The sequence below is a fragment of the Scatophagus argus genome, chromosome 13 (assembly GCF_020382885.2).
Source record: "Scatophagus argus isolate fScaArg1 chromosome 13, fScaArg1.pri, whole genome shotgun sequence".
Lineage (NCBI taxonomy): Eukaryota > Metazoa > Chordata > Actinopteri > Scatophagidae > Scatophagus > Scatophagus argus.
This window is the reverse complement of record NC_058505.1, coordinates 3424615-3450485: the sequence shown is the minus strand read 5'-3', so window position 1 is coordinate 3450485 and position 25871 is coordinate 3424615. Positions and strand designations below refer to the sequence as shown.

At 43.3% G+C, this 25871-nt stretch overlaps 1 protein-coding gene across 15 annotated transcripts in view; it reads left to right on the top strand.

Annotated features, from left to right (window-relative positions):
• Positions 1-25871, top strand: part of LOC124069086 (rho GTPase-activating protein 12-like) — a 42506-nt gene that overhangs the window by 8200 nt on the left and 8435 nt on the right. For 14 of the 15 annotated variants that reach the window (XM_046407821.1, XM_046407819.1, XM_046407828.1 and 11 more), the window contains exon 3: positions 25145-25414. In XM_046407821.1, coding sequence (XP_046263777.1) covers positions 25145-25414 — 270 coding nt within the window. Of the gene's footprint in view, positions 1-22929; positions 23170-25144; positions 25415-25871 lie in introns of those variants that run through there. The other variant, XM_046407835.1, reaches the window with a different exon arrangement.

Genomic DNA, 25871 nt, shown 5'->3' with positions numbered 1-25871 from the left:
TGGGATATAAACGTGTGGATCTTAAAGCGGCGTGCCTGTAAATTTGAAGCAGCAGGGTGAATGTGGAGAGCAGGGCTGTGTGTTTGTGTTTTCAGGTGCCAGGTCTCTCGCCGCTCCTTATTGGCATCTTGTCCAGCTCCTTCTGGTAAGCTACTGGCTCATGAGTGTGGAGGGCTGCACAGGTTCTTGCCAGCCTCTTATCTGCCACTCTGGCCCTGACACCGAGGCCTACTTTGTCATCCTCCAGGACTCGTTCCTTGCCACTTTTTTTTTTAAAGGGTCTGCATGGTGGGTTATGGTTTTATCACTCATAGGTTATTATCTCAGAAGGCTGAGTTGCTTTTTAATGAAGTTTGGAATTGTTGCATGTTCTTCTGTTGTGGTCTCTTCCAGAAATATTACTTAAAAGTGAACTGAAAATAGCATCAGCTGTGAAGAAGCTACGTGGAGCGCTCAGTTGTAGTCTTTTCTGGTAGTTCAGCCTCGGTTAGGTCAGATTTTAGCTGAGGTTAGCAGATGTTTTCTGTGTGAATTTGGACATGGCAGATCACAGTATATAGCGGACCGCTAAATGATGGCAAAACTTACATTATTAATGATATTATTATATTATGTTGCGTAGTTTGACCCAAGAACAGCTCTGCCAGCGACTCCCTGCGTGCTGTGCCTCTCGGCTCTACTTGCAACACTCCACAGAGGCCCTGCAATGCACAAAACTTTATTGTTCACGTTGAATACTTCAGATACGCTGACCTGCTTTTTTTTATTTTGTCATCAAAGGGAAAAATTGCTTCATGTTTGGTGTGAACCAAAGGGAATTAATTTCCCCGGACGCTATGACCGGAGGGTTTAAAATATGTTGGACATTAACTGATTTTTCTGGTTTAAGTCCCACAGTTAATATTGAGTTTCTCACAAGCCTCTAACAGCAATTGATCCTTAGTTTGAAAATATTGAAGTTATCACTTGATACCTTCATGCATACAGTATGTTTCAAAGCCTTTGGCCATGGTGGATTGGACAAAGTATCCACTGAGGCAGACGTTTCCCTCCAGCCACAGAATATAATGGCTGTTAGGGTCTCAGTGTGTTTTAATTTGCTGCTTCACTGCACCGCCTCATCCATTCTGCTTTTCATCACCGCTCTTCTCCAGGATCCTTATAATCCAACAGCTCTTGTGAGAAACGCTGGCTATGCTGTGTCCTGTATGAACTTCACATAATTTGTTTTGGAGATGAACACTTGGCGTTGGCTTAAGAAAGTGGCTCTTCAGGTGAGCAATAACACCGTAAACTCTGCAGAATTCAAGTCGCTACCTGAGGTATGCAATGTGCTCAACAAAGGACAGCCTGCTTGAAGAGTTGACTGAATCAGACCTTTAGCATGGTGTTTTGGGACTAAAAATCAGCTCTAGTTTATCCATAACTCTGCTCTGACTCCTTAGTGTCTCGCTTTTGAAACTAACTGACACGTAAGAGTCATCTTTGCCCTCCTGACTTTGATTGTCACACACAGTAACAACCACTCAGCCCTGCAGACTCCCATCGTTCTTTATGGCAGCTGTAATCAACTAATGACTCGCACCAGGATGATTGATTGGAGGAAGCACTTCCTCATTTGTTTGATTACCCCAAGTGGCAGCAGGAACTTGATTTAGCAAGTGTGTGTGTGTGTGTCTTCATGCTGTCACACCTTGTTGTACTTTTAAGTGGCTGAACACACCCGTGCACATTAACGTACGTCAGTAAAAAAAAAAAAAAGTCATTTGTTAGTCCAGTCATACATGTACTGAGGCAAGCAGTCTTCGACTAGGAGACCCATCTCTGTTCACACACACACACACACACACACACACACACACACACACACACACACACAGAGTGTAATAGGGGTCTGTTGATGGGAAACCAACCAGCTGCACTGCTGTTAATTCTCTTTCTCTGCCTTATTGAAAAGGCTTATTATATCACATGTTGGCAGGGGGAATCGGAGCTCACTGCAGGGTTATTCAGAAGCTAAATCATCTTCTCTTTCAGGGGGTCCCGAATGTTTTCATGCTGAGGACCTTCAGGTGGAAGCATAATAAACAATCCACTACTTCTTCTCTTCTTTTGTCTTCCTCTACTCGACTCGTGAACAGCAGTTAAATAAGTTGCTGAAGGGCACGGCGATGCCGACAGAAGGGGAGTGACGCAGCAGCAGTTCACATTTTTTCCCCTGACTCGCCGCTCTTACAGTCTTCGCTGTGTTTCTATTCTTTCTGTTTCGTCTTATCTTCCAGCGCCGTGTTTCCTGCCAGATTTGTGGATTACAACTGGTGACCTTCTGTCATAAACCCACTTCGCTCACATCTGGGTCACCATTCAGCCAGCAAGATGACTTTGGCTGTCAGCACAATAACATGATGACGTGCTGTGTTTATTAGGGCTGCAGCTAAGGATTATTTTTGTTTTTCTTTTCTTGAGTAATCGATGTGTCATTTGGTTTATTAATCTTCTAGTCTTCAGTCATCTTGTTTTAAATGAAAAACTGCCAAAGACCCAAGGAAAACAGATCTGCAATCCGATAAGGTCAAGAAAAAAACTTTTTTGTTAGAAAAATGATGATGAATTGATCAGTAAAATTAATTTTCTCTCGATTCAGCTCTAGTGTTTGCTGTCTTAGACCTGTCTTAAAATGCGTGAAGAAGGCAAATTGCTCTGTTTCTGCTGTGGGTTCTGATGTATTTTGGGATTTGAGCCTGAAATGACTTCACAGATGTCTCCTTTCAGGAAAATCACCATCGGCAAACAGCAGCTCATTTGGGAATAAGCAGGAAAGTCTCAGTGGAGCACCGCAGACTGTGCTAATGTCGGTTTTAGTGCTCATGGCCGATATTACAAAGCAGCCCTGAGGGGTTTATAGTACTGTTCTGTTCTGTTCTCAACCTGACGCGCACACACACACACACACACATGCACACAGCTTCAGGCGGTCTGGCAGCTGACCCGCTCCTCTTTGCAGTGTGTTTGGTTGTTGTGTAACAGAGCAGGGGTGAGGCCAGTTTTGACACATCTCCTCCTTTCATTCTCTCTTTTTCACTGCTTCTTTTTCATTTGCCTGAATTTAAAATTCACCTTCTCCTCTTTCAGCTCCGGTCCAGCTGTGCAACTTAACCTGAAAGCAAATACTGCTGATCCATAGAATCCATGGGTGGGAGATATGAATAAAATCTGTGCATCTCTTGAAATTCAGTTGAGAATCCCTTTACAGATAAAATGAATAAATGGGAAGGTCTGCTTTTGAGTGTCCTGCAAAGTGAAATACTGAAGTTGCTTCACACTGATGAAAAATGCTGGAAAAATCCTGCTGATTCACAGCACTGCCTGCAATGCTTGCATACTTTTGTTAGACATCATGCAATAAAATCTTATCAATCGTTTGCTTAGTTTCATACTTGATGAAAGCATGTTTTGAAACTGATGTCTTGCTCCAAGGTTGATTGATATGACTTACATTTCCCTCGGGATCAATAAAGTATCAATAAAGTAAATAAAGGTACTTTTATTTGGATGCGAGCATTCACACGTGATGTGTTGAAATGTACACAAGCAACCGATTCCACCTTTTTCAGTTCCAGTACTGATTGTGACCCTTCAGTCCAGGGTGTCTGCAGATGGAGAGCTGATCTGATGTCAGGAAACATGAGGCCAGGGATGGCTGTGGTTAAATAACTGCATGGTGTGGATCAGTCATATCACTCTGATCCAGTGTCTCATGTTGTCTCAGAAACATGTCTAATACATGAAGAACCCAGAAGAGGTGTTGTTTTCCAGCTTTCACACTCACACAGAAATAAACTTTTATGCAGGAGAAAGTGAAGGTGATTTTTGCCTCAGCGTGATGCTGATTGATGATGATTTTAGGGGTTGCAGGAGTGATGGAAGTTGGACTTGTGATGAGCAGGAAAAAACACAACTGTCAGCAGCATAAAGAACCTCCTGGACAGTGATTACAGGAGATCATCCAGTGTAAAGCGTAACTCTGCCCTGCATGACTTGTTTGATTAGAGACAAAGAAGAGAAGATGTGTGTGTGTGTGTGTGTGTGTTTGAGGGGGGTGGTTGCACGATGTTCCTCAGTTTACGGAGCTTTTCTTAATCCCTCTGGGAGTTTCAATTGGATATCTGAGAGTTTGTGTGTGTGTGTGTGTGTGTGTACATGCATGTTGGTTATTATTTCAGCTGGGGTGTCCTGTGTTGTGTGTTGTGCAGAGCAGCATTATGGCATTATGTGTGGGGCAGGTCAAGCAGTGTGTGTGGTGGCAGCTCAGGGAGGATGAGCATCACTTTGCTCTGTACACACACACACACACACACACTCTCTCTCTCCCTCTCTGTGTTTATGTAAGGATGTGTGAGTGAATAAGCGTCAGTGTGTGTTTCTGAGTGTGAGCAGGGCCACAGAGTGACAGTATCTGGTTTGCCACAGTGGCATGTCAGTCTGGGAGGGACTTTGTGAATAGGCAGAGAGGCTGCTGTGTTTCTCTGCATCATCAGTGTCCTCATCAGCACCGCCAGCTACAAGACTTATTCCTCTGCAGCGGCCGCTCAGCCACAGGACAGCATGTACCCAGATGAGAATGAGACGGTAAGACAGCTTCTTTGTCTGTGCTTGTGTACTGGCAGCAGGGACGCTCAAAAGAAATATAGAAACGGTCAACTTGCGGCATCCACAACTCGATCTGCGACTACATGCAAGTCAGCACAGCCCTCCACATGTTGTGCTGTTTTGTACCAAAGTAATGTGCTACACACTGACTTATGTTTCCAACACCACTCATTATAAAGCACACCGATGCACATGTCAGCTTGCATTTTTGAATTTGCCATCGCTGGTTGCACCCTGAGAGAATCTTATCTTTAAATGAGATGCTGTCTGTGTAAATTTCATTATGCATGCTACTCTACGCTGCACTCATACTGTGATCCCAGAGTGTTGATCCCTGAAGTTATCTCCAAATGCTTTCACACACGTGACGAGACGTTTGTCACTGTTCCCTCCCAGCTTTGTATTTCTGTCTCTCTTTGTGTCTCTGTTTTACACTCACACACGCAGCAGCAGCTGATTCTGCAGCTCTTGTTCACGAGCTCAGGCGCACACTCGTGTTTACTGCCCCTTTGTTCGGCGTGCGTGCTCGCAGCTGATCCATAACGCTGATTGTTTGAATCCCAGATACTTTTTCGAGCCAGAGGGAACAGACGTGAGGTTCAGTCATACCCCCGAGAAGTTTGAAGTGATGATAGCATGAGACGGGATGGCTAAGAGGACGCGCTAAGCACTTGCCATGCTTCATTACATAAGTCCTGGCTACGTAACATTTGTTTGGACAGCTGGCTGGTGAGACGAGCTCAGGGCAGCAGTGATGATGGAGGGAGGGCGAAGAGGAGGAGGAGGAGGAAGAGGAGGCAGGGTGGCGGACAGGACACAATATTCTGTGATTTTTATCTGGATTTTAGTGTACTGTATACCATTTAATATACTCCTACTATTCCCTATATGTTCTCACTTTGTTTCTCAAGAACCAACGTACAAAAAGCGAAAAGGTAGAAACATACGTGTTGGCTCTAGCAAAATATACTGTTAGGTTTTTAATACATGACAAGAAGCTCTTTTTACCACTTAATGACAGAGAGCCGTTTGCACCATAATCTCCTGGTCCAGTATAAATAAAGGTTTGCTTGTGGCCCTGCCCATGTGTACTCATGCTTGTCCGGCTGATGACAGCCTGAACTGTAATTTCTCACTTTCCAGTGGAAAGGACTGTGCTTGTGTGCACTTCGGCCCCAGTGAGACTCACAGTCAGAGATTATTAACTTTGCAACATGTCGGCAAGCTTTATAATCTTACTTGGAGCCTCGTTTTGATGTGAATAACAGGACGAGAAGAAGCTCAAATCGTTGATTTGTTTAATGTTTTGATTTACTTGAACGTTTTTTATTAAAGCAGCAAGCCTCTTTCAAGAACGCTGCCGTCTTCTCAGACTGCATTCTTGGGTTTGGGAAAAGTCAGCGAAATTCACGTCTTCATTTCTAAATAGTAAGAAATGTGAAAACGTATCCAAAACAATGGAAATTAGCTTATTTTTTATATAAATGTGAAGGACAATTTTAGAAATGGAAGTAATCATTACTTTCAGCCCAAGTACAGTTGGACTGTTTATTCACTACGAGCTGATAGATTGGAAAAACTTTACTAAGCAATTTATTTCATTTTATTTTATTCTTTTCTTTTTGCCAAAGCATTTCTAACATGAGAGTGGTGAACGTGGACTGTAGTCGTGGGAACGTGAGTGGTGGCTGTTTGACTCGTTTGGTCTTCAATCACAACGACCTGCTTTTCCCCGTAGAGCTTACAGTGGGTTTCTTAGAGACGTCAGGGGGTCACTGCCTCTTGCATTGTTGCTTTTTAACCCTTTCACTGCACATGTAGCTCAGCGATGTGTGTCAGTTTGTTACAATCAGGTCAGAGGATGAAGAAACCGGAGTGTGAGTGGTTGTCATATGAGCTGGTTGAGGATCAGTGGCGGGATGAGCTTAGCTTAAGCTCTGTTCCACTTCTGCTTTGTGTGACATATAGGCTTGTTAGGATTCTGTTGTTATTTTCAACCAATACACACACCAGGAGTTTCCTGAGAATTTCGCAGATTTCATTTCACTCTCTTTGTGTTTTTAAATGTGTTCTGTTTTTGTGGTGAAGCACATTATAAAAGCTGCTATGTTAAGAAAGTGTGTTATTATTTATTATGCGAATGTTGGGCACATCATTGCAGCCTGGAAGCAAACAGTCTGTGGACCAGTACTGGGTTCTGATCCGGTACTGACAATCTTCTAGTCCCACATGTCTCTGCATAGGTCAAGACCTCCTTATTTGGCGTTTAATCACAAATTAGCTAAGAGACGTCTAGGCTGGTGAGAGAAGTATTTGCTGAGATGTCATGTTGCTGGGTGGCGTAAGAGTTGGATGGTTCAGACTGAAACTGGATCATTACGTGTTCAGACCTAACTCACCTGTTATCATCATGCAGGTGCGGTCATGAGTGTCTTCCTGCTCCTCAGCCTTCTCCATGTAAGACTTGCACAACACGAAGCTCCCAGTTACACTGTCTGAAACACTGTGATTTAATTGCTATGATGAAGACAATCAAAGATTACAGACAAATCTGCAGAGTCATGCTGGGAAATTAGCTGCACGCACTCAGTTCTCTTTGGTCTCATGTCAGCTCTTCTCCTGCAGGGTAAAAGCTTCTTAACTTCCTGTTTGGAGTGTGACCCTCACTTAATTCCATTTCAGATTAGATTAGTAGATTATTCTAGGAGACTTGCTTGGCTGTTCCTCATCCTCCTCCTTTTCCTCTTCCTCCTACTCCTGCCATGTGACAATGTACATCAGGTTTTTAACCTATGTACCATACCAATCCTTATTGTCTGTGTGATTTTTTTTTTTTTTTTCTGGTTGTTGCTGTAGTTATCAGTGAAATGCAAATGAAATCCCTTTGTCTTGTTGAACTGGTTTGACATGAGCAGAGTTTTGCACTTTGTTCAGGTTTGCTGTCTGAGAAGCCAAAGACGTGATGGAGTCTTCTGTTCTTTTGCATTCAAGACCTGAAATACAGGTTCAGACGCAGTGAATAGCTGATATTCTGAAAAGCATTTTTTTCCCCAAGCAGTTGGATTTTAGTCAGGTGATTGTTTTCTGTCAGTTTCATCACCACCTCTGTGTCAGGCCCTCTGCTCTTTGTTTTCTGGTGATTTGTAATTACTAAAGTGTGAAGTGCTGAAGCTGATCCTTGTCCTTGCTGCTCTGCTTCACACTGTAATGGAGTAAATGCATCAGCGAAGTGTCGAAACTGAGCCGCTAGAGCTTTTCAAGAGGTAAACCTCTGCTGGTTTGTGCTTTATCAGCTATTGTGGAGATAAAGTATGTTGAGGAGGCGCAGGAAGGCCATGAAAGAACACAGTTCATCCCAACTCAGAGATATCAGCATTTTATTTATCCCTCTGAAGGACACACAAACTCCAGCATTATTGTCCCCTGTCTTGCAGCCAGGTGAAACATAGAATAAACAATAAAACATGTTAAAATATGATATGATCTTAAATGTGAAAACAGCAAACACAACACCAACCTTGAGGAAACATTGTGCTCTATTGTATCTTGGCTCTTGTTTTCACAGTTTTGGCCTCCATTCAAGCTAGCAAGCTATCTGAAGCGTCCCCACTGCTTACCCAAGGCCAGCTGGGGCCCGACGCCAGGGATGGATGGATGATCCAGTAAAACAACATTCATTCGCCAAAACTGTTTGCTGAGATACCCTTCATAGTTTACAAACCAACTTCACATTGAATGTTATGGACATTTCAGGTGTCTCAAATTTCTCTTTTCCCTTCAAGTCGAGTGGTTTTGATAATCTGGTCAAACTGTAGACTTGGTCGCAGCCCCTTCTTGCCCTGGTGGACTTAATTGTAGAGATGTTGCCATATTCTCAGAGCATGTTATCCTGTGTTATCAGAAGTCATAGAGAAGATGCCCTAAACTATAAACATAAGTACCAAGTTGTAATAAACGGTCCTGCCTGCTACTCATCCAAACACCAGAACTCACCAGTGAAGCTCGTCAGTTTACCACCCAGCTTGATTCTTTGATTACAGTGAGAACTGTAATTAATGCTTGTTTCTCACCAAAGAGGCTGCTTTTGAAAACAAAAATCAGGCAAACAGGAAGCGGAGACTCATGTGGTTGTCTCCATTCAGCCATGTATCCTTCATGCCTTCAGGCTCTTATCAGATTGTCCTTATGATTTGTCTTGCTGTCCTGTTGTTGTGGAGAACATTTTATCTCACTGTCTCCTGATATTAAGCTGTATAGTCACAGAGAGCACTTATGAATTGATTTGTAGACTGTGGTGCTTTAGGGTTTCCGTTACTAATGCAGTTGCTTCACTGCACCACTTACTCAAACTCGGCTTCCAACCGAGTGCTTCTTGGGCAAATTTTTACTTTTCGGTTCAGGTTGGAACATGTCTGGGGGAAGTAGCTGTCTGGCAGCGTTTTCTCAGAACTCCCTGCAGAGTTGTCAGTTTTCCTTCTACCTCTCTGCCTCCCTGCGTGTCTAACACAATGACCTTGCAGGGTTTGCATGGTCACTGAAGTAATCACAGCCAGCAGTTTCTATCTCAGGCTCATCTCCCCACGTTGCAGAGATCAGCAGCAGAGATCATTTTGAAGGCAAGCTGACCACTCCTGCCACATTTTTACTTGTATTTATCCAGGGTAGGTTGGCTGCACCTTCCCTCACAGGTAGTCAGCAACAACAGCTTCTCAGTGCAACTGCTGTGTTGTTTGTTGGTTTTTTTAACAAAAGGAGCAGAGTTTGTGTTTTGACTTACAGGCCGGGTATAAATGAGGAGTCAGTGAGTGAGGGTGTTGTCTGTTGTTATTTTACTCTTCTTTTATTTGCTGAAAAGCTCGTAAACCCTGTGTTTGTGAATACACTTAAATGTAGAACGATAAATGCTAGAAGCGCCGTGTATTTACCCTGTAAATTATGTATATTATGATTTTTGTCCGTCATTATACAGCTGCTTGAAAATGCCTCCTTATTCGTAGCACACAGTTCCTCGCAGCCTGAGTCCATAAAGTCATTTTAAATGGAGAAGTTCTGACATGCTGCAGGCTAAATGAAGGATCATCTTCTCCTCCTGCCTGTCTTCCTCATACCTGGCCTTTTACTCTCCTCCTCCTCCATAAAGAGGTGTGCTGTTGAGGCATGCGGCTCTGAGGAAACTGGGACACGTGGCCTCTTCTCTGTAGCTGGAGGAGGTGAAAAGTATTTTAGTACATGCATGTTTTTTTCTCTATCTGTCTCTCCCTGCTCACCACATTCTTTAAGGTGTGCAGAGGCAGGTCGATACACGACTCTGTGCTCAACCAAAAGAGTGTGAAATGAGTTATGAAGGACTACATTTGGGAAGAGAGGATGGTGACATGAAAGATGATATTTTAGAAAGGGCAACTGGATTTCTGCCATATCGAAATCAAATATTTTCTCCAAAATATTAAACTAGTTCTTCACTGAGAACAGCTGAGCACTTGTGATGTAGGCATTACTGAAGTATTGCTCAACAAAACTTCATTGCAGATGATCCTGTGTGTTGTGGTTTTCTGTGTGAGTTTTGCGTTGGCCTGTTTTCTAGAGGCACCTGTCTGCAGCACGTCGTGGTTTAACTGGGATACGTGATGATCAGCTAAAACAGCAGGCTAACCCGCGTGGACCGAGACGCAGATTTGCTTTGATCCACCTCAGCATCCCGGGAAAGAAAAACAAGACTAATTTACGCTGTATAATAAAGAGTTTTCCTTTTGTCTAACAGTTAAGTCAGTTGACGGGACGAAGCATTTTTGCATCTTTGCGTCATTTTTCTATGGTTGTGTATTATTTCCTTGTTGCTCAGTTGCTTGCCAGTTGCTTTGCACTGCTGTTGACCTTGTGAAAAGACTTTGGAGGGAATATTTGGGCACATTGTCAAGCTTAATTACACTCTGAGCTTTTTTAATTGCTGTGTCATTTTCTCACTGCTTGCTGCTGCTTCACTTTCCTGCATTGCAATTATTGGCGTCTTCTCTTGCTGTATAACAGTGTGCTGAAGAGGACCTAAAGGCACTCAGTGTCCTGCTGGTTTTTACTTGTCTGTTAAATATCATTCTGGGTTTACTTTTGATTCTGGATTTTCGATGAAGGCTACAACTGGAAATTATTTTCATCGCTTTCATAAGCTGCAAACTATCGGCGATGAATGCAAAATGTCTGTGAACATTTTCCTGAATAGTTTATGTCTTCAGATGTTTCATCCGAAGATATTCAGTTTACCGTGATACAGAACAGGCAAAGCAACAAATTCCCTCATTACAAAAGTGAGAACCATTCAACTTTAGGCATTTTTGCTTAAAATAAAAATAAACAAACATAACATTCATAGAGACAGAGGCAGTTTGGTTTGATCGTACAGGCAGAAACATGAGATTGCTGACCGTCAGTTTAGTTGAACAATTTAGTTTCAGCTACTCGCTTGACGTCATCGCTGAAGAGTTTCCCAGGAAATAACAGTTTACCAGGAAGTTCTCAAAGATAGAGAAATGCCGGTGATACCGAGGGGAAACGTTAACTCGGAAGAAAGCGTGAAACTAGTTTTGGCCTTTGATGATGTCTCAGTCAGCTGAAAGCATGTGTTTACATGAAGACTGTATCAGCATTCAGAATGCAGTGACAGTGTCTGACTAAATGGAGCACAGTCAGCTTGTGATACAGCTGGGTGTATCAGTGAGAACGTCCTACATGTCCTACAAATGTCAAGGCACTGACCTGATTAACGCAATCAGGTCAGTGCTTCACTAACCTCATACAACCCCGATACCGAAGAAGTTTGAACGCTGTGTAAAACATGAATGAATGCAGTCATAAAACATGCTGCTGCGATCAGATTCAGAATAAGCACATGTTCTGCTTTTATTTATGTTTAACACAACGTCCCAAAGTTTAAAACAGCCGGCAGCTTCTTGTCAGTTCTTCTCCTGAAGTGCATAAGAAATGGAAATTAAAAATGATGCACACTCTGACGATTTCAAACAAAACTGCAGGGTTGTTTTTGGGCTGCCTGATGGGGGGAAGTCAGCCAGATAAAGACTGTTGACTTGACCTGCTGTGGTGCTGCTGCTGTTCTGTTTCAGAAATCTGTTAAAGTGGACTAATTTGGTGCTGAAGTTTGCTGTTTGTCAGATACTGTGCCCTCCATTTTAAGTAACGCATTCATCTCATCTCAGTCATCGCTTCATTTCTTTGTGCTGTCAGTTAAAAGGCCACTTGTGTCAGACCTCAGGCGTGACTCACTGTTTCCCAGTGCCCACTCATGTTTCCCAGTGCCCACTCATGTTTCCCAGTGCCCACTCATGAATGAGGTCCACAGCCTGAAGTTCATCGCCTGTGCAGCCCAGTAAAGCTTTTCTCCAGATTCTGTTTCATGAAGACAGAGTTTTCAACATGATGCTTCATTTCATAATATTCATTTGCTTGTATCTTCTTTAGTGTGTGTGTTGAACTTCATTTCTAGCATTTTCAGTCCTCAAATCTTGAAGTGGTTGCATCTGATGGGAGTATTTCCTTCGTCGTTTGTCATGTTTGTCAGTTGTACTCGTTTGATGTGACTTTAACAGGGAACTTTAGAGCCAATGTTGAGTCATCAGACGGTGTGTAGGCTGTGTTTGATGAACCTTCAGTCTCTCTGCCTGCATCTGCCGTTTCACTCGTCACCCACATGTTTGACCTCACGGTGTTATCAGTGCTTGGAGGAAATGAATGTGGCTTTTTTTGAGTACTGCAAACCTCCAGGGTTCTGCGATGTTGCCCCAGGAAGTCTCGAGGAATGTAATGAACAAGTGATTTCCAGTACCTATTCTGGTTGTGGATGGCTGGTGTGTAAGTCTCAGGGGTCTCCGGCTGCACCTAACAAGCATGTTCATCATCGGTTATTCTGCTTATTACTGTTTTCACTTATTGATTAATCGGTTTATCTGTGAAGAAAATAGTGAACCCACGATGAAAGCTGTTAGTTAAAAGATATTTGAAAAGCTGGAACTGCTTAACATCGACCTCCATATCTATCAAAACAGGTCCAGATTAATTATCTGTCAACCAATTATTTTGACTTGGGTATTGAGGTCACTTAAAAAAAATTGACAACAACAACAAATCATTATTTGCTATGCTGTTCTTACCAAGAAAAAGTAGAGAAAAGCAGAGATTAGTCAGTTATTGTTTGGCGTGTTCATCCTCGTATGTTATATTTAACACATCTGCTTTTGCAGTGACGTGTTGGTTGAAGGTATGAGGAAGTCAGGTGACATTGTGGAGGTGTGCTGCTTCTGCTTCAGTCACAGCTTTAGGAAACAATGGGGACACCATGTGACTCTGAAAACAATAAAGGAGGCCGGTAATGTTTTGGGAAGCTTCAACTCTCAGAATGGAGGTTGTACAGTGCACATAAATGCTTGGATTGAATGCTTGTCGCTGTTTAGTTTGTATGAGCTTTTGTCTCTTTAGTTAGTGAGACTGATGAGAAAATTATTGAAATTTCAAAATGGCAAAGTACAACATCTTAAAAATAAAGGTTGAGGGTAAATTGTGTCACAGCATTGGCAAAACCATTTGGACAAAGTTTTACAGAAATGTCTAGCAGGATAAAGTGATGTGAAGTGAAGACATCATATATAAGGGTCAAAGGTCAACGTCACCGTGACATCATAATGTTTTCTGCTTATTATTCAACCGCAGAACTCAGGAACCGAAGGGCAGATCGTGACCAGATTTCACATGTGGTCACACACTGAATTTGAGACACTAATCTCGGGTGTCCACCTTCAAACTGTGCTGATTGTGTGGATCTTCTGTGCTGCTGGGTTGAACATGTGTTTGAAGCCTCCACGTTCTGTCAATCACTACATAAATTATATTAGTCTAACATAAATTGAAACTGCAACTTGACTGGTGGGTGGAGACATGCAACCACTCATTCCTTTACTTGTGTGCCGGGTTGAGAGTCGTTTGAAGAAGGCCTGACCGGGAATCAGCACTGAGACGAGCGTTTAAATTGAAGGTGGACCACATACAGCTGTTTCTGAAGACGTCTATTGACAGCTGGTGGCCTCACTAAAGACAGACGTGTAGCTTTGAATGAATGAAGTCCACTTTTATCAATTCTCCTCCCTACTGAGCCTCCTTTTTTATCTTTGTCAGTAATACTGCTGCGCTCAGTGTCCTTTTTGCTGGGTTAATGGACGACACCCTCATTCATGTCCATGAATGGACACCGAGCACATTCAGACGGATGACCTTAAAGGATCCGTGTCTGTGTTGGAGGGAAAAACAGTCTGTTCTGTCCCTCCCCGCTGAGTTTGGTCTGAACCCGTTCATCAGACACAGCTGGGTCAAGATGCTCACCAGTGAAGCTGTGTCTGTTGGAGTGTGATCTGACAGGATCAGCAGCGAAGCAAGCTGATGGCTTCAGCGCCTCACTGCCATGTTTGGTCATTTCCGAAGTTCACTGCGAGTTGTAGAGCAGATTTGATTTTTTTTCAGTCGTGGTCACTGATCTGATTGTTTGAATCAACAAGTTTTGTTTCAGTGTGCAGGGATGCTGTTGATGTACATTTGTAGAAAAGGAGCTGTAAAGCTTTAAGGATACAATTACACCCAAAGTTTGTTTGTGTGCAAACTGAAAATGATTGACTTTGATGTCATTTATTTGATAATCGAAAATAAAAAAGAATACAGGTGGGTAGTCAGGTGGTTCAGTGGCCTGTAAGTATTGTAGCGACTACACCCATTTTCACTAGGACGGACTGATATTTCTACACACAGAATAATTTTAAAGATATAAAATCACAAATGAATGAAAGTGTAGTTAAAACAAACAGTAGGTTTAGAATTAATATGAACTTCCCAACAAGTGTGCTGTTTGAGACTGGTGCTGTCATTAGTCGTCTCCACTGAAAACCAGGCTGCGTCCCACTTGTGTCCTCTAACTGAGCGCTGCTGAGTGGCAAACGAACTGAATGTGTCCTGTCTGCCACTGAAGGATTACGACACGCTCACACAGACATGCACGCACACGCTCACACGTATGCAGCCATCTGCCACGCCACTTTCAAATCAAATCAGAGGTCTGGTGCATCAAATTAGGCACAGAAAAGGCAAAACGGTTTTTGACAGTGAGTTAAATACCTTCTGCTTTCAAAAGCCTGTTGTTCCCTCAGATGTGTAGACCTCAGGGGGTGGCTGTGCTGCTGTTGCATGGTGCTCCAGGAAAGAGTAAGAGGCTGAGGTAAAAGAAGTGTAGCAGACAGGTGCATGGGGCTGCAGGTGTTCTCTCTCGCAGCCTCCAACTCAGCGGCTTCTGTTTTGCACTCAGTTGGAAATGTTTGGTATGCCGTATGAGCCGTTCTGTTGACATTCTCTGCTGCTGACAGCAAGGAGTGAATGTTTTCCTGTGTGTAAACTCTCACCTCCTCTGTTTGGTTTGTCCGTGACATTTTCATGTTTGCCACTTTGACCATGAAAACACACTTGGCACAAACGCATTCAAAATTTTAAAGGAAAAAGTGCAAACAGTTGCAGAGGGCTCGCAGATATATTCATTACCACAAAGTCCCTGCCAGGCCACTTTTGTGGTTTATATAACTTTTAGACTTAGCAAAGCCTGTTTGAAACCCCCTGTTTGAAACAGATTTTATATGTCAATCAGCTTGGACCAGCTCAACCAGAAAGTTAGAGTTCTCTTTCAGTGCAGAGTCTGACAGTATGAGGTTGTTGTCATATTCATTACCAAAAGTGTAAATTTTCTCTGTGCTCGTTAAAAATCAGATCTTAAAAGGCAAAGCCTGCGAGCACGAACTGTGGCGTCAGAAACAGCTGGAAAGCCAATCCTGATCCCGTTTACAGCACACACAAGTGTGACATGGAAACGTGAAGCCTCCAGTGCACATACAGTGAGAATGGACTTATTTTTAAAAGAGACAGACGAAATAGATGTCATTTAAAGGGTTTTAATTTGGTCATTCTGCTTTCTTCTGCAAAATCCCTATCAGATACACATTAGAGAATTTTTATATACACGTGTACTAATACACATATGTGTGGGGCTTAGTGTTACCCATAATTGCTTCCTATTGCACCAACAATTCACTTGTTAAAACAGTGGATAAATGTAGTTTTTATTTTGCAGTATCTCTGCTTGCATGGCTAACAACTTTTTTTAGTTTTCTAGGTCATCTTGCTGGCTCAAAATCACTGGAGAGCAGCTGTACATTAGTGGGGCTTGAAATCCTCAGACCAGCTGAGATGAATCTGGCTGGAAAGTAAATAAAAACTGCTCACACTGCTGTTGAGCAAGGCAGTGAACACACAGCTGCTCTGCTGAAGATTCCCAGCCGCAAAAAGTAGACAGAAAAGAGAAAGACTTAAAGATATAAATTAAATGGGGTGTTTCTGCTCGGGACTTTGGTTAAGCACTTTATTTAATACGTGTGGGGCGTCACAGGATGAACCTATTGCGATAACCGGTTGCCAGGTCTCCAGGAGGATGTTGGGACTGAGCCTGGTATTAACAGTGAAGGCAGGACAGATACGGGGAGTCTATCTCTGCTTCATATCTTAATCCCCCTCAGGTGTGTTGGTGCAGCAGAGCTTCATTGCCATAGCAGGAGTGAAGATGTAAACATCCGTCAGTCAGAGAGCCCGTTGTTTATTTCAAATCGAGCGGAGCAGCGGATCTCAGCGGTGTCTCATGCTTTTCTGTTGTGAAAGTGAAAACCTTTTGAGACGATGCTATTTTAGATAACTTTTCTGCCTAACAACAAGGTTTTATAGCTTAGTGTAGCTGCATTAGGAGAAAAAAGCAACACTCAGCGTACATCTTCCTAAGTCACGTCCCATTGCATTATGTGTCCTGAGCAGTGACTGCAACCCCACCCCCCAACCCGCTTACATAATCACCCCCCACACACACAAACACCACACACACACACTGTATATAGGTGCCAGCTGTCCTGAATGGACCCCTCCAGCCTCCAGCCAACCACCGTGCAGGAGAAGCAGCGTCATGAGCTGCGACTAGTCAGGTAGATGGAATAAGAGGATTAATCATTGAGTTGAGGCTGTCGGCTGCCTCAGTGCTTCCACCACAGAGCTAATCATATATTTAACTCTGGCAGTGTTACACGGCCATTTTTAGAGTTTATTGAAAAAGCGTGTATCACTGTGGGAAAAACTTCTGGGCCAAAGAGGGAAAACGTGTCATTGACCAGCGCTGAATCCCTTCCAGCTCACTTATTTTAAATCTCTGTGGTTAAAAATGTCTGTATGGTGTCTTACTGCAAAACTAGATTTTTTAAAATTTGTTTTTTTACTCTCCCTTCGGAAAATGTGAATTGGGGTTCAGGCTTTAAGTCCAAACCATCAGGGAACAGCCCTCAGCCCCCTTGTGGCGAGGGCAGAGCTGCATCCAGACAGCATATGGTCGTACGCTCTCCAGTCTGAAACACGCATGCAGCTGTAAAAAGTTCATTTCCTGTTACCTTTGGGCAGCACCAGCACTAATCACTTGTCACTTTGTGTGTGCTTGATGTGTGTGCTTGTGTACTTTTGTACATTTTAGTCGCGCAGTCCAAAGTCAACAGTACAGAGTCCTTGTAGAGACTCGTACTCTGAGGAACATGTGACACCTTGCTGTGAAACCATGGAGATGGACAAGAAATTCTTATTTTGTTTGTTCCGTTGCTTAAGGACATCACACCAACTTTTAGCTCTGCACGAGGAAACCTGTCATCGATTTCAATGAGTTCCTGTGGCAAAAAGAGCAGTTGTCAGTTGCCAGGCAGAAACGTCTTACCTGGCTCCGCTTTTTGCCACAATGCAACATCGTCTGGCAACACGCAGCGTCAGCCAGTCAGGCGCATACAAGCACGCACTCCAGGTGGATCACAGTGCTTTGTGACCTGAACGCCACATTTTTTTCACCGCCGCACAGTCCGTTATTTTAGTGCAGGGTCGTAAAAACACACAGAGCTCCACATTGTTGCAACATTGGATTCATGAAATACTGTGGTCAGTCACTTGGGCTTATCTTCAAAACACATCTGCTCTTACACAATTAAAAATGAGAGACTGGGAGACCGGCAGCAGCGTAGACTTTATGTATTTTTCTTTCTATTCGTGGATGTTATTTCTAAACACAGTCAGACCAGGCTGCAGTGGACGCTCTTTCACTGTAAATGACACACAGGTATTGATATAAATGGTGTACAACCTGATGTATGAACTCCATACTCTGTAATGTACAGCAGCTTAACTCATAACTCAAACTTTTACATTTCAGTGTGTGTCTTTTGGAGGGTTTTTTATCAATAAGTCAAAACTACAAGACAAGAGACGGATCATGTTGAAGCAGCTCCTGCATCACTTTGTCTTCTTCCTGCTGTGTCATACTTTTTGACCCATTTGCAGCTCGTGCTGAGACGCGAGTAGATCAGAGTTGGATTCACAGAGAGCCTTTTGTTTATCTTTTTTTGTTTATCACTTTTGCAAAGTGCACTTCAGACAGATCATGTTGTCACAAAATGCCACCGAGCCAAAAGCTGGCAAAACCAGTTTGTGCATCTCATAATTCATTTAATCTATAAGGCAGGAAATGACGATTTGTGGCTTTCAGATATCATGGAAAATGTACATTTTTTGGAGTTTGAGTGTTGGTGGTCTTTCATGTACAATTCAAAATAGGGGAGTGGTTGAAAAGTTGATGCTTAGATGCACCTCGAGGCGGATGTGGACGATTCGGCACCAGTTCTCCAGTGTCAGAAACTGATTGTCTGAGTGTTGGTTGATAACCTGATGTTGATGAAACAAAAAGGCAGAACTCCACTAAGAGGCCACATCACAAAAGGCAGTGGCTGCACACAGTTTTTCACTTTGTGTCTGAGTGCTGTGCACTGCTGGAGCGTAATGTCAGCACAGCAGAGCTCTCTGAAATGACATGTGGATAAGAGCCACATTGTCTAAACTAACTGTGGGTGGTTACAGAGAGGCTGTCTTAAAGGTAGCAAGTAGTTACACAGTGTGAGAAAATATGCATCATGTATGGGAATAAAACATTTTAATGCATCGTGAATCAGGTTTGAATTGACAAACAGATCTGGCTGAAGCTGCCTGTGGAGCATCGCCTGCAGCCGGCCTGCTTCCTGACTCCAGAGCTCGAACTCACCTCAGGCTGTTTAAAGGGTTGTCCAAGCGTTGCATTGTCTGCTCTTTGCCCCCCCCCTGAATGTAACTGCTCTGGAGTAGTGCAGTTGCATTGGGTGGTGCCAGCGCTTCATGGCCTTTTTGTGTTGACTTTGCAGAGCGTTTGTTCGCGGTTTGCTTTTCTTTCCTATATTTGTTTCAGTGAGATTTAGTGAGATTATGTTAGCTCAGACCAGACTCAAACAGATGTGCGTGGACACATGTAAGCGTAAGGATACCTTTCTTGTGTTTCAGTGCTCGTTTTCCTTTGTATACTGAAAAGTTAGTTTCCTCTGCTCACTTTTCCCACCATATTCAGTGCATCCCTTTATCTGGAGGGGGGGACAAAATGATGACTGACAGACTTCAGTTAGAAGTACAGAATAAAGGTTTGGAATCAAACATATCAAAATAGCAATTGCAAAGCTAGTAGGTTGAAAAACGGCCGAGGCTTTTTAAGTGTTTTATGGCATTTGTGATGTAATCTTATCTGGAAAGACGGCCTGGCCATTTTCCATGTACACAACTGCTCTTTGATACGGCCTCCTTTCTTCCGGTTTCGATCCAGCCGTCACACCTCCTGACTGGTTTCCCTGGTCATTTGTTTCACATTCAGCAATATCCCTGATACACCAGTAACTGCTTTTTTGTTCAGACGTGGATTGAGTTATCAAATTGTTTGGCTTTCGTGCTTTCTCTTGATGTAAATATTGGTTGTCCAACTTGTAAAAACGCTGATAAATGTCCACAGCGGACAAACTCTGATGTATAAGGTGTACGTACAGCAGACTGCCTGCATCGGGATCAGATTTTGTATGTTATGGCCATGTTGTCTGGATCCAAACTGAATGAAACAGTGACTATAAGATGAATCCTGTTCCCACACACGAAGGAAAAAATCTGAATGTCACTTTCTCTCTCTCTCTGTCAGCTACATTTGAAGTGTTTCTAAAGAGGGAAATATTACCAAACATTTCCTACTGATGTTACTCAACATACGTCATTTGGCAGCCCCTCAGTAACGCTCACTGTGTGACTGTGGGAGTGTAAAGCTCTGCGGTGGCACTTTGCCCTACTGAAGCTAAGAGCTGAATGGACGAGGAAGTAGAAAAGATATGCATGTTCTCTGTGTTTTTGTCACCGTGTTTGTACATGTGTGAGCCTGCATGTTTGTGTATTAGTCTAACCCACGCGCTCCAGTACTCCAGTGTGTGTGTGTGTGTGTTGTGTTTTGTGTTTTCATGGCCCAGCTCCCTGTGGTATGTAGCAGAGCAGGTTCACCTGTGTAAAACAGAAAAGAGGAGGTGAACGAGTGCTGCTCCTCCTCCATCACTGAACCACCTCCTCTTCAGACTTCACAAACATTGTTGTCAGGCTGCCACCTAAAGGACGCTGCAGCCTGCACGTCTGCTCTGGTCAGCTTTGCCCGCACTGGTGTTTATGGTGGCTGGAAAACAGAGAAACATTAGTTTGGTATCAGCTGAAGAAGACTAGACAGCTGAAACGTGTTGTTGGCTGTGGAACAAATACAGCTTCAGCTTTTCTTTTTTTTTTTTTATTGTATTTTTTTTGCACATTTATGCCTTTAATCGATAGGTCAAAGAGAGTGACAGGAAATGGGGCTGTGAGAGAGAGGGGAAGACACGCAGCAAAAGACGATTTCATCCCTCTGTAAGTGGGGCAAGTGTACGAACCTCAACTTCAGCGTTTAAGGATGCATGTTGTCACACAGTTCATCAAACCTTTCGACTGGAAGAGCGGCAACAAACCCTAAAAGGACCCAGCAGGTTTCACCTGGCCTTTACTTATTAAAAAAACAAAACAAAAGAAAGGAGCCCAGCAGTTCTACAGTGACCTCCAACTTTATGTGAACGAGGGCAACAACTTTGTATAAAATGAACACGGCGCTCTGAATCTGCTATAAATAATAAGCAATGTGTTGCCAAAGCATCTGCCGCCGTTTCGGTCTAATATTAGCTCTGATGCTTTCAGTGCCTGAAGCAGAGTCCTCAGTCTTCTCCCACTTCTCTGTGTTTCTCCCTGGCTCTGATGTGGTTTATCTGCTGCTGAAGAACACTGGACCAGTTGATTATTATTCCGCTGCAGTGCTGCAGGCAGTACAGATAAGAGTCTGCAGGTCTCCTCTCTGGAACTGGCAGCATCACTCTCCATCACTTCCTATTCTCTACCCATTAACTTCTGCTCTGACCCGACACTGGTAATTATGAGTATGCAAACCGAAGTGTTGCGTGGCTGCTGTGGTGCGGTGTGGCTCAGTGCTTCTTACTGCAGACTCGGGGCCTTTCTCAAACTGGATCCTCCGCTGTCCCACTCTGTCGCATCGTGATGCGTTACTGCATTCGCAGCTTAATGAAGCAGCCTTCATTAAACAGGACGCGTCGCACCTTTTCGTAACCGTGCTTTTCTGTCATGTCTTCCTTGTACACTTGTAGACTCAGTGTGGAAAGGTTTTATAAGTCACTTCCACTCCAGGTTAAATGGTTTGGGAGGACACTTGATGTGATGAAGACAGTCCGTTAGAGTCCCCACGTGTTGTGGTTGAGGGTTGACCTCTGGTGTGATTGTTGCTTTTTGTTCACTATGTTAATCAATGAGATCAGTCGATTCATGGTCTCCTTTGCTTCCCACAGCCAGGGTTTGTGATTATTTTTTATGATTAATCGAATTGTCTGCTCTATTAAACCGTCAGAAAACAGTGAGAAATGCCTCTCAAAGTGTCTTCAGATTGCTGGAGTTGTTCGACAGTTCAAAAGAATGTTTGTAATGATGTAACAAGGAGAAAACCAGTAAATTCTCTCATTTGACAAGCTGAAACCAGATAAGTTGTTTGATAAAAAGTTAATTAGTTAATTAGTGTTCAGGAACACTTGACAATTTCACAATACGATACATATGATAGATGAAGATAGAACTTCTTCCTCTCAGTTTGGTGTGCTGACTGGATATCAGTAACCATGAGCAAACATGGCTGTTCAAAATGCCTCGCCACGGTGGCTGAATCCATTTAACGTTGATCCACAATGTGAAAGTGAACCGATTTAAACTGCTGAACGTGTCTTTTTACCCAGCATTAGGAGTCCACACAACTTCACGTAAAGCTCAGTAAGTGAATGCTTTTGCCAAAATGGCCAGGAGAGTTTCATATCCATTCAATCAAAGCAGATAAAGCAATCAAGACTTTTACTTTCAGAAACCTCGATGCCCAAAAATATCTCCTATCATTTAACAGCCCTTTAGTACATGATTACACTTGTAGACCCAGCAACCTCTACTGGAGCACAGTTTAAGAGGTCAACCACTTAATGTCCCACTGTGGTTCAGTGCTTCTCTGGTGCAGTATTGATCAGGTGGTCAGTCTGTTCGTAGCAGATGTCCAGCACCAGATGCTCAGGAATATACCGCTGCTATAATGGAGTCAAGCAACACCGTCTGCATTTCTAATGAGCCAACCTGGCGGCGTAGCCTTTACTTAGTTACTTTGAGTGCTGTTATTTGACAAAGCTCTTATTGCTGCTGTCAGTGGAAGACCTAGCTGCAGTTTCTGTGGGTTTATTGCTCAGGCTTTACTCGTGCTGAGAGCGTTTCACTGCCTTGTGGCTTATAAAACCAGTTCAAAACCAGTCAGACCAGAGGGCTGCTGCTTGAAACTGCTGTTGACCTGCCATATGAGGCTATAAGATAATTATGTAATAAAAAAAAAATCATACAATTTCAGGACTGTTCTCTTTTTGAGTTGCGCCCGGCTGTATACTTCAAATCCTTCCTCAACCTTCTGTCTGTGTCATCTCCAGCTTCTCCTCGCTGGACTGAAATAGGTTTATCAGGTGAAAGCGAGCGGCCGAGAGTAAATACTGATAACAGATCTTCCTGACTTTTGCACAGGTTTGCTGGAACTTGGACACATAGACCACCTGGTAAACAGTTTTAAATGATTTTGTGCCCACCTTATCATCCCACATCTTATTGTGGGATGTTTGTGAAGTTTGAGAGCAGCCTTAGGAGGAAAGTGTGGTTTTGTGGCTGATGCTGAATTGGGATACTAACTTACTGGCTTTTTAACGGTCGATTGACTGCCAGGACTTCCCCTTTGACAGATCCATGCTCTAAGATCACATGTTCGCTCAGTGTCACACAGGAAGACCACAGAGCAGTGTGGCCAGTGCAGCGCTGCAATCCAAATATTAAGCAGGGACGATGGCGATGATCCGCTTGAGGAGAAGTTTTTTCCGAGCGTTCTCAGCACATGAAGAGGATGATGTGTTTACTAGTTGCTCACCACCTGAGGTAATATTTAATAAACAGGTATTTCATGTAATTCCTAATCTGCACCTTGATTCACTGTATTTGTGCACAGTAGGGTTACGTAGAATTTTGGGTTATTTTATTTTAGAAGTCGTTTTGCTAGTTTTTTTTTGCAATTGCTAGTTTTGCGTTGCTTCAGAGATCGATGCTCGATGGCAGAACTTGCAAAGTGAGTTTCCTTGTTTGGTTTTGGCTTTCCAGCTGGTGACCACAACCAAGTAGAAGACACGACACGAACTTATGTAACATATTAGGCATAATGTACGCAGTCTCCACCTTCTTATTGTCTGTGATCCCATGTCTCAGGCTTCCTGTTAGTCCACCAAATATTCGATCCTCATGAGTACCTCCAGCTGTTAGCTCGGCTCCTGCATATTTCATCCTTATTGATCCCCGTGCAATAAAAACATCACAGAGCCAGCGTTAGGAAGCCTCGGGGCACTGGCATTATTTATGACTCTCTCTGCACTGTCGCTCTGCAGCCAGGCCGCTTCTTTGTGATGGCAGCATGAAATAATCATGACAAGCAGCCCATTGACTGGATGAGTCGTGCGTCAGGGATTTTGAAGAAGGATGCTCTGTCATTAGAGGCAGCAGGCTGGCTGTGCTGCAGCTGTGGAAATGCTGTAGTTTGACTGGATTCTGGAACTTTTTTATTTGCTTGCCAGTGGTATTCTGATTCATACACACATTCACCAACTTATTCACTTGTCATTAACCCTCAGCATTTTAAATCAAGTTTGGTCACCCGCCACTGTGACAGTTAACAGTGGACTCTCCCATCCTAAACAGAAGAAAACATTTGTTTTGCGGCTCTTCAGGTTTCCCATCCTGTTTAATGGGAACATTTCTGCAGTGTGCCACTCTTTTGCCAGAGGTCTGCTCTGCTCTGCTCTGTTGTTGTTAAAACCAAAACAGGATCTGAGACGTAATTCATATTTTTTCTTTTCCCAGTATGAGTCTTTACTGTCTGCGACAACTTCTTCTGATTCAAAATCCAACCTGAAAAGTGAAGGTTTCAAAGAGGATCACAAAGATTTTAGCTCCAAAGGGAGAAATCATTTCAGTGGTGGTTTACCAACAGTCTGAGTCTAGGAAGTAAAAATGCATTTGTTGCTTCCAGCTTCTTAAATGTTAAGCTTTGTTGCTCTTTCTTGTCTTACACAATAAACATAATGACATATATTCAGTGGTTTTGTTTAAATCAGACAAAAAAAGGCATCTTGAAGACATCAACTTGGGCACAACTTAGGAAGTGATTTATTTTCTGATTGTCCTGATCAATCAAGAAACTACTTGGCAGATTAGTAGATAATGAATGTGCTTGATACCCGTTAGGTTTGTACATAGCTACCAATTTTATACCCCCAGAATATCTAGATAAGGCTCAAAAAGTAGTTTGAAAAGCACGTAGTTTAATTTCTATAAGAAGGATTTTCACAGTTCTGTGCTCACAGCTCTAAGGATGAGCCTGGACAAACTGTCCTCCAAGTGTTCAGGATGCGTGTTCATAGTCAGTTTTACTTCCTTATTTCTACCTGACATGGGTCGCTGTCACTCTCAGTTATATAACAGCACTTCCTTCCTTCCCTGTCCTCCTCCACTTCAGTTCATTCAACTGCTCTGCTCCTTTATTGCCAACAATGGCTGTCAGAATGAACTGTTCCAAGCTGGCACAGCCTTTTCAGCCACTAATAAATTGACATTTCCTTTATACACAAATGCCACTCAGTGTGTAGTACAAACACTGCACAGGTAACAGTGTGGGGGCGAGGTGTTAGATGTGTGTTTTAAAGTCTTCAGACGCAGGCTTACAGGTGATTCACGCTCTGAAAGCCGTGAGTTTTTTACATCATCGCTTGCTGTCGAGGAGCTCCTCCCTGATTGTATAACAGGCTTAAATCCCCTCACAGGTGACTAACGGTTCCTCCTCCCTCTCTTTCCTGCTCCCCATCAGACGGTGCCTTCATCGGGCCAGGGCCGCTCCGAGTCGCCCGTTTACACTAACCTCCAGGAACTGAAGATCACCCAGACCAACCTGCCCCCTTTCCCCTCCGGCTCCCCCCTCCACGTCCTGGGTGAATGGGAGACTTACAAGGACCAGAATGGCAGACACTTCTACTACAACCGCTCCACCCAGGAGAGGACCTGGAAGCCGCCCCGGGCCAGGGACACCAGCATGGGGAGCTCCAGAGGAGAGAACCACAGCGCAGGGGAAAGCTCTGAGGTACGGATCAAAAATGCTCCACATAGTACACACATACGTGCACACGTTGTCTTGCATCGAGTTGTCAAACAAAAAACATCTCCGAGAAAATGACCATTAAAAAAAAATTGACCGTTAAAAATACACAACGTGCAGCTTCTTGCATTGTGGAAATTATTACAGTTTTATGTGATGAACAGTGAATGACTGCAGACTTGACAGTCAACTCTCACACAAACACAGATTTTGTGAGGGAGTCATCTCTGATTAAATGGCTGCACCACACTGCCACCTACAGGCAAAAAGCTGCCACTGTCACTTCATTTATTTATTCCATTTCACACTGCAGCAGCCACCTTCAGGCTTACACCACACTGTCTAAAATTAAGCATGAACTTTATTGATTTTTAGCCCTCTGGTGGGTCTTCTGGTTGTCTTTACTGTACTAAAGTGGTGTTGGACCATCTCTGATTCGTTG